The sequence below is a fragment of the Parasteatoda tepidariorum genome, chromosome 8 (assembly GCF_043381705.1).
Source record: "Parasteatoda tepidariorum isolate YZ-2023 chromosome 8, CAS_Ptep_4.0, whole genome shotgun sequence".
Lineage (NCBI taxonomy): Eukaryota > Metazoa > Arthropoda > Arachnida > Araneae > Theridiidae > Parasteatoda > Parasteatoda tepidariorum.
In genome coordinates this window covers 60,066,457-60,078,626 of record NC_092211.1, presented here as the reverse complement: position 1 = coordinate 60,078,626, position 12,170 = coordinate 60,066,457, and the positions used below count along the sequence as shown (strand labels likewise).

Here is a 12,170-nt window from a genome sequence, read left to right as displayed (position 1 = left end):
TTCACTTGTTCTTCTTCATGTTTTATTAATATCACAATGTTAGCATTTTTCAATAAAATACAAAAAGCAAAAACATTCATACATTGAAATATAACCTAAAAACTGATATTCACATTTATACAAATATACAGCTTTCAAAGTTAAATATTTCTTAAAATTTCGTAGTTAAGAATTCAGACTTAATGAAATATTATATATTTAATTGATTTGTAAAGCGTATGCACATCCTAATTTTTTAACAATCAAAAAGTAGAACAATAAAAATACAAAGTAACATATGCATGGATATCATTTGTTTGGGGAAGAACAGTGGTATATATATCCCTTAATAATTAGAAATCCCTAAAAATTCCCCTCAATCAAATAAAGAAATCTTTTATGAATCATCATTAATTTAAATTCAGCAGTTGCAAAAAAATAAGAAATAAAAACAATTAATTCTTTATCAGACATTTCACAGAGAAATTTTTTTTTCGTAGTGAAATTTAAAGAACTTTGTGACTGTTTATTTTAATATTGTCCCACTTTAAACAGGACTCCTTCGACGCCCTTGAAAATTTTGTAACATGAATTTGAAAAAATAATAATTGCGGTCTTAAACTCTGTAAACAAAAACTGGACAACAAAGAAACACACACCAACAAAAAATAAAGGCATTAAAGCAGTTTATACTTTGCTAAATTGGCGTTTGACAAATCCTAAGCAGTAATGAGACATAACTTAAAAACTCACGTAAGTTTAAAAAACAAATATCTTCTCCGAATTAAAAAAGAAGTTCATTTTTTAGTACAATGGCAAATTAAATGTTTATGCAACATATAAGACAAAATTTAGCAGCATAAATTTACTGTAATAAGTAAATATTTAGTTTAGTTAAAATATACAGTATGATTATGGCACTAACATTTAAAGACAAATATTTAATTCAATTAATTCAGGACAATTAACTTTAAAAAGCCTAATTTAGACCCTGGACTATTTATTCAAAGAGCTGTCCATGAATGTTGTCAATTTATTTATGAGGCAGATTCTTCTCATTTCTTTTCTCCCCTTTTTTCTTCTTCAAAGTAACCTTTGTTTAAACCAAATTAATAAAAGAACTTTTCTTATATTTTTAATTTTACTACTAAATTTTGAAATAAATATCAGTTCTGATAAAATTCAACGGTACCAATACTTAAATTTATAATACATTTTACATAGCTTTGAGAGCTTAGAGTTTGCACATATTGTTGTTACCGATTTCAGAAATGCCAAAATAACAAACTGTTAATAAGAAAGATAAACTAAGACTTATAACACAATATCAGGAGCATGATACAGTAAAGATGGTGGAAATAATTTTACCGATATCGAAAAAGCAATAAAAAAATATAACAAACAGAATGCAAATATCATTTTGACAAAACATACTATTCCATGAAGAAAAAAAAAAAACTAATGCCAAGAAAGTATTCACAAACTTTTAAGCCTTAATGTTCTACACTTGTTTTAAGCAATATGTAAAAATACAACAGCTAACATAACAGAGAAAAAACAAAAACAATTTCATACATAAATTATTTTTGCATTAAATTTTATTTATTTAATTACAACAACAATATCTGGAACAACAGAAAATTTAAAATTTAGAAAAATTTTCAAATGTTAGATATTTATTGTAACGTTTTTTAAAATTTTTTTTAAAGAAAATAAGTTTTTATATAAATATTGTAAGGATATAGGGAAAGTTACAGGATATAGGAAGTATGGATATAGGAAGGTCATTTGGTATTATTACTAACAATTGAAGAAATTTAACACACAATTTATTAAATGTAGTGGATTTTAACCTTAGCTGCCTTTAAATAGTAACTATTTTAGTGCAAAAAATTGAATGAGCTTATTAAATATTAAATTCTACAATATAACACAGTTTTTAATATTATACCTAGCACATAGCTTTTTTTTTAAATCATTTTTGTGCAACATTTTTCAAATTATCAACATTAAGATAAAATTAGACAAAAAGCTGTATTTTCTGGAAACTTGGAGAAAAAAGAAAAAAAAAACTATATATGAATTTTATTCTCTCTCCTCCCCCCCCCCAAAAAAAAAAGACAAAGAGAGAAAGAACTGTATTTTCTGGAGAAAAGATATCAAATCTGTTTAATATTAGCTTCCAAGTAAACAAGAGATCTTTATTTATTTATTTATGTTTTTACTTTAATCACTTAGTTTGTGTAATATGAATTATAAACATTTGCAAACGACATTAAACAAGTAACAAACTTAAAAAAAAGGGTACAAATTAAAAATAAGACTTAAATCTTTTTAAATCTGCATTCAAAGTTTTTATTTAAAAATTTTTTTTCTATAATACAAAATACTATTACTCAATTAGGCATTTTTTGTAAATTCAGTCATAACCATACATAATTAGATATAATACATACATGAAGATTAAATTTTCAGATCTAAATGAAACTCACATAATCAATAAAGCACAGCAAAATGTACCATATATTTGAACACAGGCAGTAGTAAAAAATAATAAAATTGAAAAACTAAATTTAATAAATTTTTGAGGAATACTGGCACTAAATATGAGTATAGTGCCTATTTTAGTATAATAAACAATGTGTAGGAAATCAAGTGCTTTAATTATTTAAAAATTATATGTTTAATTATTATAGAACTAAAAGTGCAACATAAACTTTTGTACTTTGTTCTGTGAGAGTGTTTATTGCAAATTTTTACTTGCACATTTGCGGCATTATACTCAAAATAAAGTTTTTTTTCTGGAAAACTGAAAAACAATAAGGTTTAATGAAAGAGAACACAGAGTATATGTGCTTCAGCCACATTATGAAACTATACAAAGGTTCAATGAAAAACTAAAGCGAGATCAAGAAAAAAAAAATACATGATATTCTCAGGTTTCCACAAAAGATTTATACACAAGTTAGAGAAGAACATTTATTGGGAGAAGAATGGATATACCAAGAGAAAAATAAATCAACAAATATCAAAATTAAAATAAAATGAAAACAAGTGACTATTAAGTTAAATCAAAACAAATTATCAGATTTTATATGGCTTTACTAAACATATTTGTTTAAATTTGAAAAACAATAATAATTAAAATAGAATAATCTAATTTACAAATTTAAAAAAAAAATGTAACTCATAAATTCTGCGACATCGCTTTAAAAATTTTCAAAATCATAATTCATTCAAAATGTTTACTTGTTAAATTAAATTTTTCCAATAGAAAGAATTGAAATAAAATTAAACTAATAGTTAGACATTTAAAATTATTAATCTTTAAATAGTTTATAATAAATAGCTTACATTATTATTTTTATTTTTAAAAGAATTAGTGTTTTTAATTAAATAAAATAAGTAGAGAAAAGTATCAAACAATTATTGTAGGCAGTTACACAATATCAACTTGAGCATACATAAAAAAACAGATAATGCATATCTTATTTTATTTATCCTCTATCGTGTGAATTTATGGTTTTAAACAAGTATGAGAAGAAATTTAAGAAATTAATAGCTATTGAATGAAATATTAAAATATGTAACAATAAAAATGAGTGAAAAAGCTTTTGACAGAAAACTAGAAGGCAGAACTAATATCTGTGCCTTAGATAAGTCTTTTTAAACACCCTGCACTGGATAGGTTAAACATAAAAACTTACCTTACAACTATAAAGAATATAAAAATTAAACTAAATTAAAAGAATAAAGAAATTTTTTTTAACACAAACATTCAAATGCATGGCAATATAGTTTACATTAAGAAACACTACTACAATTACACAGAAAAAAATTAAAACCACAAACTTCCAGAGCCATCATAACTAATGCTAAAAAACATATTTTTAAAGAGCATTGAATTCATTGCTTAAAATTAAATCCTTTTTTGCAATGAGCACCAAACATAGCTGGAGATAAATCATATAAATATTGCCTATAAAATGGTAATTATTTCTGAATGAGCGCAACTTTCTGTTCTTGAAAAGTTTAAAAAATACTTTGTGTAACAGAAGGTTTAAGTATAAACCTTAAAATCTCAAAATAGAAAATATTTATAAAAATCACTTTTCACATGCTTTTTATCTCTAAGATGTAGTTGCTTTCATATTCTTTCATATGCCGTTTCTGCCTTGCAACCACTCATTACAAAGACACAGCCATCCTGAAAAATAAAAGTTATTAACCAAACTTAATTTCATTTATATTCATATTAATGAACAGTGCAAAAAGAAAAAACACCCTGAATAACTTTACATTGAAAGATTAAACTTTCATATACTCAGAATCTAACTTACTGGTTCAGGTGCCTAACATTAAATATGTTAATAAATTACAGTATATGATAGTTAAAGTTACAAAATCAGTAAATGCGAGCAAAAATTTTTGAATTCACCTTGAAAATTCTTAAAATATGGTGAAATACGCAAAAAGTGAAATTTACGTGAAGGGGTGTAAACTTACGATGGCTAGCTTTATCAAATTATTGGGACCATATTTTCCAGATGGCGGCTACCCCCTATATTTTGAGGGGCAGGAATCGAAATTCATTGGGAAAAATAAAATGCATGTTTGCTAAGAGCTTAACTTGAAATATCTTCTGCTCTGATTAATTAGCGTAAATAAAAATTATTAAGATTGGCACATAGTATGGGAAAATCTGATCATTAGAACAAAAGTTATTCAAGGGATGTTCATTTTTTTTGTACACTATATAGCTTGAATTCCTTAATAACAATAAGCGATATGTATTTAATAATTTAAAAAATTGCTTACTCGGACTAAAAGTGGAAAATCCGCCCAAAATTCATAATGAGGAATCAACTCCCATCCGTGAGCACCACGTGTTAAACTTGAATGGATAATTCCCAGTACAAGATATAATAAAACAAATATTAAAAACCTGAAAAAGAAGACAGAATAAATTAGGAAGGAAAAAAAAATTAAATTTTCAAATTGCATACACTAAGCTTGAAAATTACAATGCGAGGTTACTAATTCTCAGGACAGGTCTAATAATTTCTGAAATCAATAACTAAACTAGATAACAATTAAATTTGTTTTAAGGTAACCTCCACCTGCTATAACGAACTTCTGTATTCTGAAGGAAAAATTTCAGATACAATTCAGACTTTGTTGTAGCTGAATGCTGTTAAAAAAATTCAGCAATTGATGAATGCTGTTAAATTCTGATGTTGCTTTTTTTTTAATAACTTTAACAACGTTAAGCATTTTTTTTCTTTTTAACTTCTTGGTTTTTAAAGTAGTGGAGATGAATCAGTTATAATCTTTAGACAAATCTTTCGCAGATGCAAAACAAGGGAACTAGACATAAGGATGCAACAAACACGAGTCATAAATTATAAGTATTCTTAAAGATTTGAAAATTTTACGCTCAAGAGAGCATTACATAAAATCGAGGTTACTTTAATGCACATCAAATCGGCAAGTAATTTTACATAATATACCATGGAATTATCAGATAAGTCTTGGACGTTAATAGTAACCCTAGTATTTAAACAAGTAAAACATATCCACAACAGCCCATTGTGGGCCAGAGGAATCATGGAGGTTACTGCCCCAGAATTTATGACCAACAGCATGATGGTGACAATATGGTTAGCATTGAAACAACTTTATTTCAAGCTGGCATCTATTTATCTGAAGCTGGGTTGGTTTCAAGCCACCACAAGCAAAACCATCAGGTGTTTCAATGTTCAAAGAGTTTTTGTATACTAGCATATGACAGCTGACGGTTGCATATCACCCAAAGGTTTGTCCAAGTTACCAAACCAAATTTACTCACCAGTCAACTATTCGGCTGCCGACAGTAATCTGGCATTTGAAGAATTTATGCCCTGAGTTACTACTAGCAGGGTTCATACAGATATCAGAAGAAGAAATCCAAGGAGTCTAAAAGTTTTAAGGACTTATCAAAAATTTAAAAACTTTGCGTAAAAGATAACTAGAGTTTTTTTTTTAAAAAATTAAAAAGCAGTTATTATAAGGAACTATGTATTGCAAAGATGTATATTTTGCATATTTTTTCTCTAACCCTTTTGAAATAAATTTTGACTTTGTCAAACTTCATCAAGAAAAATAAATAAAGTTATCACTTTTACACATAAATACATTTTCAATTTCAAATATTGTGAGAAATCTTGTTAAAGAACATAGTACAGATGTTAAAGATTAACATAACAACCCAACAATCTTATATTTTTAAATTTGAATACACAAAAAAATCCAAGGCATTTTATACAAAAAAATAAGAATAAAAATCACAGTAAATTATTAAGTTTGCTTGTAACATGTAAAATTAAAATTATTTGCTGTTATTTTTTTCTTCTTGCAATTAAATTTTTTTTTCTTTTAAAGTTTTTTTCTTAAACTATTAGATTTTGACGGCTAAGTCACATCATTTCATTCCCCTGCTTGGACAGCAAATTCATCAGCGGACTTAGTAAGTTCATCTACGCAATACAATAATCTAAGGAGTTTCTAAGGACTAATTTGGAAATCTAAGTAGTTCCAAGTACTCCTTGGAAACATTTTTATTTCCAAGGAGTTTCTAAGGAGTCTGTACGACTCTGGTTACTACTGCACTGAATTTATAAAAAAAGCTTAGATCAACTTAGGATTCTACGCTTTTTTTAACAGACAATTGTTTTTCAATTTAGAGAATGAAATTGTTGAAAGTTTTGTTCTCTTCAAACAAAGAAGTTTTATGACTCATTGGCTATCACGACACTCCTTCCATAAAAATGTTTGAACACAATGACAGTTTTCTACTCCTGAATCACTTTTAATGCAGAAGTTCTTTCTGTAATGCAGCCAAAATTGATAGATCACATTGATAAAAAACAGATAGAAAAACTTTGTATAATCTACAGATTTCTTGATATTAAATATAGTGAAATACTAATAATGGATTAAATATGTAATCAACATATTTGGCACGGCATCTGAGTATTACTTAAATAAACATACAGAATAAGTTAATAATATAAGTACATAATAAGTTAATTAATATCTAAGAATATTAACACAAAAAATTGGAAATTTCTTTTTAAAAGAATATTGGGAGATAAAATTTAAAAAGCAAGTTTATGACTGATGCAATAAATATGCAATAATGCAAAACATGACTCACAATATCACAAGAACAGAACCAGCAGAAAGATGATCTTCATGGCAGAGGTTAGGACATGCACATTTACTTGTTAAAGTCATTTCCTAAAACAAACAAGTTAAGATCATTCAACATATTGAGCTCATATTTTTTCATAACGAATTTAAATTCTTCGCTTTCTCACACCATGTCTATTCTAAAAGGTTAAAATTAAAAAATATTTTCATGTAGGTAAATATAAATGTTTTCAAAAATGAAAACAGCTATATTCAAGCTGAAATAAAACTTAGAATTAATAAGCAACTTTACATCAATTTTAATTAACTGGCATAATGAAAACTAAGATTTGCTTTCATTATTTATTGCTTATGTAAGATAATTATTACTTAATTGAAAGAATATTGCTTTTTAAAATATTGCTTTCACCGCCACACAGTTTTATTCTGAAGAGCCAATATTTCCGTTAAAACCCAGAGAAGTCTGCTTTATTAAATCTATTTAGAATATATTTTAGTAGTCACTATTGAAACTAAATTCAGAGCTTCTAGAACATTTATTTTTGCTTAGAAGAATAGAGTAGGTTAGGAATCAAGAAAAAAAAAAAAAAATCACCAAACCAGTAGTTTAGTGTAATATTTTTAAATGTGTAGACTAGGGATGTAACAAATAGTGATTGCGCTCAATGGCCAAATACTAAATATTCAGCCCAAAAAAAAAATTAAAAAAATGACTGAATAGCAACTTTTTTGTTTTAAAATTTTTTTTTTAATAAATATTGTTTTTTTTAATGAATAAGTTTAGTTATTATTGAAAAATTATCTTAAAAAAATCAAAACTTAGCTGTATGATTGGTTTGGGAGTAAATGAAATAAAAATTATAATGGTTATCCATTTGAAATATTTAAGATAAAGATAAATAAAAAACTGACTAACAGCTATTAAAAAAAAGGGAAAAAAAGAACCGAAATAGAAAAAAATCCTATTAATTCTTTAAGCAAAACTTTAAAGCTAGTGGGAAAAATAATAGTCAGTTGGCATGTTTCGTGGCATGTTTTGCACTTTTCTTGGCATATTCGCCTTGAAACAAAGCAGCATACAAATAAATAAAAACAACCTAAAACTTACATAAACCATACTTCCAGGTTTACTTTCGCCCGTAACTATTAATGTGGGTATTGTTGCTTCTTTGTTACAAACAAGAAAAACATTTGTTTTTCTGAAATGAATAAAGGAAAAATATTAATATATATGTATGTATATATACATATTTTAACATATATGTATAAACACATGCAAAAATAAAGAAATTAATATACCATAAACAAAAATAACATAAGACAAAATAAAATTAATAAAACAAATTTTTTTATTTTTATTATTCTAATTAATAGCAGAGAAAAGAAAAACTATATGTGTACTTGTTCTTCAAGTACAAAGTATACTTGTTCTTCATGATCAACAATATACTAACCAGAATTAATAATTAAACAACAATATATTCAAAATGCTATAAAAATGTGTAAATTTAGTTTGAGCCAGTTTGTTATTCTTTAATATTTTCTTAAAAAATTTGTTCAATTAACCTACAACTTTTTATACCTTTCTCGACAGCGAATATTTAAATTAAGAAATGCTAGGAAATTATCAAATGTTTGCAATTTTTTTAAGTGTTTAATTCTCTTTAATTTCTTATAAGAAATTAAGTACTATTTAAAATATGTTCCCCTTTTTTTAAATAACATCAATGTTTCATGAGTGTACTCTCATATATGAAAATGTGATCAAAGTGATAAATTATCTATCAGTCATTTTAGATATTAGTTAAACATGATTCTACACACACTACTCGCTCCACTACCATTGTAGTGACACTATTATAGTCTTCCAATATATAGTTAAACTATTATAGCCACTTCCTACTACTGCATTTAATAACAACAGAAGAATATTGTGACGTAATTTTTCAATCAATCAACAATATACAATCAAATTAGGTTTAATTTAACAAACTAGGTTTAACGAAGAGGGAAAATTATTTTTAATATAATAGATAATAGACACCCTGACGCCGGGTGGCCGAGCAGTAGCGCTTCGCGCTGTCGTGCCACAGGTCCCGGGTTCGATCCTCGAGCCGAGCAAGGTTGACTCAGCCTTTCATCCCTTCAGTGGGTCGATAAATGAGTACCAAGCATGCTTAGGGACTAAACACTGCGGGTTCCGCTAACCACCTGACCGGAACATCTGCTCCTGCACCCCAGAACCCAAGGTCAAGAAAACTGAGATGGGCACAGTAGGCCTTGGCCCTCTATGGGCTGTCGCACCGCTGAATTTAGTTTTAATAGACGCCCTAAAGTATTTCTTTCTTACATTGTGCCCTTTTTACATAAAAATATTACTTTTACAAAAATTTGACATTATTTAAACAAATCACTATAATTTTCTAAAAATTCCAAACTTTTTCCACAAATTTCTAAAAACAGGATCTTAATAGGAAGTCCTGAATAGGCTTCTGATGATATGCCAATCAGTCTGGTTGCTTTTCCGCAAATCAAACAAATTTTTCATTGTTATTCCATAAAGAAGCAGTGGATACCAGACATTTTTTTACAAGTTTTCTCTCGCAAATTTAAACTCATGTCAGCGAAAATTAAGTTTATAAACTGAGCAAAATTTTTTCAAATAAAGTAAAAATTTCACCTTGGATTATGATCATCACCTCCAACACTATACTGCAAATTTAATGAGTTGCGATCTGCACTCCAAACAAAGCCATTGCTTGTATTTCCACAATTCTGATATTCGTTTTTCTTGAATTTTGCAACTTGACAAACCTATTTGATAAAAAAATAAAAATACAATTATGTATCAAATGTAGATAAGAACTTACACATATATTCATGGCTGACACCGGCCCAACACTAAAATCACAGTTACAAAGAAAAAATTGATCACAAGAGGAGAATCAAAATAAGCTAAATTAATAAAATCAAAATAAGCTCATCATTCATGAATTAACTATTTGTGTTGCTCATGTTTTTTGGGTTTTTCATACATGAGTAAATTTCTTAAATTTTTGAAGATGGAGAAATCTTGAACTATATTTTTCAAGAGCAAGATATTTCTCTGATTGATATTTTGTTATATAATAACTTCCAACAAAGAATTGAATTTGTAATGAACAATGATATAATATTGAAAATAAATATAGGTCTAACTACTGCCAGTGTTTTCACTACAGCGCGAGAAAGCGAGAATCTCGCATATTTTTTCTTTTCTCGCATTAAAAAATGATTACCGCGAGAAATTCGCGCATTCTATAAATCAATTTCAAAATTTGCGAATTTCTCGCATTTTGGAAAAAGCTTTGAATTACGCCAATTAGAATAAAATCCACTTCACTTTTCTTCCTGGATCTTTCATTATTTTCAACATTTGCCCCGTTATCTAGCTTCCCTATTTACCAGTATTGTTCAGATCCGAACCACGGAACCCCTTTCAGAACACATTTCTCTGCAACCACGTGTTTACCGCAGGTCAGGTTTTTTCATGTAAGACGTTCAAATTTTTTATGCACTAATGTAAGATGGACAAATACCTAGTAAAGGCAAAATCTTCTATGATGATGCAGCAAGAATATTCAATGCTTTAAAAAATAGAAGACGTTAAAAATGTATTATAATGAAAGAAATTTTTTTTTTCAAGTCTATTTGTATTTTTTCAGTTTTTAGAAATCTTACTTAACTTTCTGAAATCTCACCCTGTTTTTGAGAAAGGGTGAGAAATTCTCACCCATTTTTTTTCTATGATGAAAACACTGACTGCAAATAATGTCTTTTATAGCCTGATGAAACTTTTTAAATTTCAAGCAGAGTAAAGAAAGACAAAAATTCTTTTATACAAATCCTTCATCAGTGATACGTTAGCATATGTTGTGGAAACATGAACTGTAGTCAAAAAAGTGGAAAATATGTTTTGTAAGATCTTGAGGGCTATATTTAAAGGAGTAAAGATTAGGGATGAGCCACACATCTTTATAAGGAGTCTGTCTAGGTTTTTCTCAGAGGCACCTATTTTGTGAAAATTTAGACATAATTTGTGAAATTTAAAAATTACATTAAGAAATCAACACAAAAAAATGGTTAAAATATGGATTTATCGTTTCTTACGAGACATGAAAATAAAGTTTTAAGAAAAAGTATTTTGTGAAACTACCGTTTTCCCTAAAGTTGAATTTGTGAAGGTACCGCTAAACTTTAGTAAATTTGGCTTGTACAGACCCCTGTTTATGTTCAATATGTGTGATTAAGTTATGCCAATTTAGAATCATATAAAATCTATTGAGATCAAGTTTATAAAAATAAGTGAACTTAAGTGGAATGCACATCATTTAGATGAAAGACAACTGCACTAAAATTGAACAATAGATTTGTATAGCTAGACCATTTGTGACAAAGAGGGAGACCTTGACGTGTTGATTAGGGCTGGACGATATAGAGATTTCTTAAATCGATATAATCAACCCTTTTATATCGCGATATTAGGTTATATCGATTTAACAATCTAAACGACAAAACTAAGAAATAAATCCACAGCACCCCTTCCTCTATTCAAATGTATTGTTTTTTTTTTTTAAATCACTTACAGTCAACTCCTAGTCCACAGAAATTTTGACAAAGTTGTTCTGATTATGAATAATTTTTTGCAGATATTCAAAAGCTTATTTAAATACTACAATTTACTAATTTTACTCTGTAACTTTTCACTAAAGGTATTGGAGAATATTGTTTACCTTTTTCTTTTGCATTTATTTTATTAGTAAAAAAAATTAAAAACTTTCACTTTCTCTGTACATATATAAATAACTATACATTAATATTTTTATTGAAAATATGCTTAAATGAACTAAGACTAGTTTAAAATTCATCATCATGCCTGCGCCCTAGTTTTTAGATTGCACCTGGAAATTTCCCATTCCTATCATAATTTTTTTACTTTAATAAAAAATATACTTTGTAAA

General features: G+C 27.4%; 1 protein-coding gene across 2 annotated transcripts in view; it reads right to left on the bottom strand.

The window, feature by feature from the left end:
* LOC107436253 (cation-dependent mannose-6-phosphate receptor) overlaps window positions 1–12,170 on the bottom strand; it is an 18,724-nt gene continuing 6,554 nt past the window's right edge. Inside the window, exons 3-7 of one of the 2 annotated variants that reach the window (XM_043046777.2) lie at window positions 9,851–9,984; window positions 8,279–8,369; window positions 7,175–7,257; window positions 4,798–4,924; window positions 1–4,186 (exon numbers count right to left, since the gene is read on the bottom strand). In XM_043046777.2, coding sequence (XP_042902711.1) covers window positions 4,127–4,186; window positions 4,798–4,924; window positions 7,175–7,257; window positions 8,279–8,369; window positions 9,851–9,984 — 495 coding nt within the window. In that variant the 3' untranslated portion in view covers window positions 1–4,126. The remainder of the gene's footprint in view (window positions 4,187–4,797; window positions 4,925–7,174; window positions 7,258–8,278; window positions 8,370–9,850; window positions 9,985–12,170) is intronic. The other variant, XM_016047888.4, reaches the window with a different exon arrangement.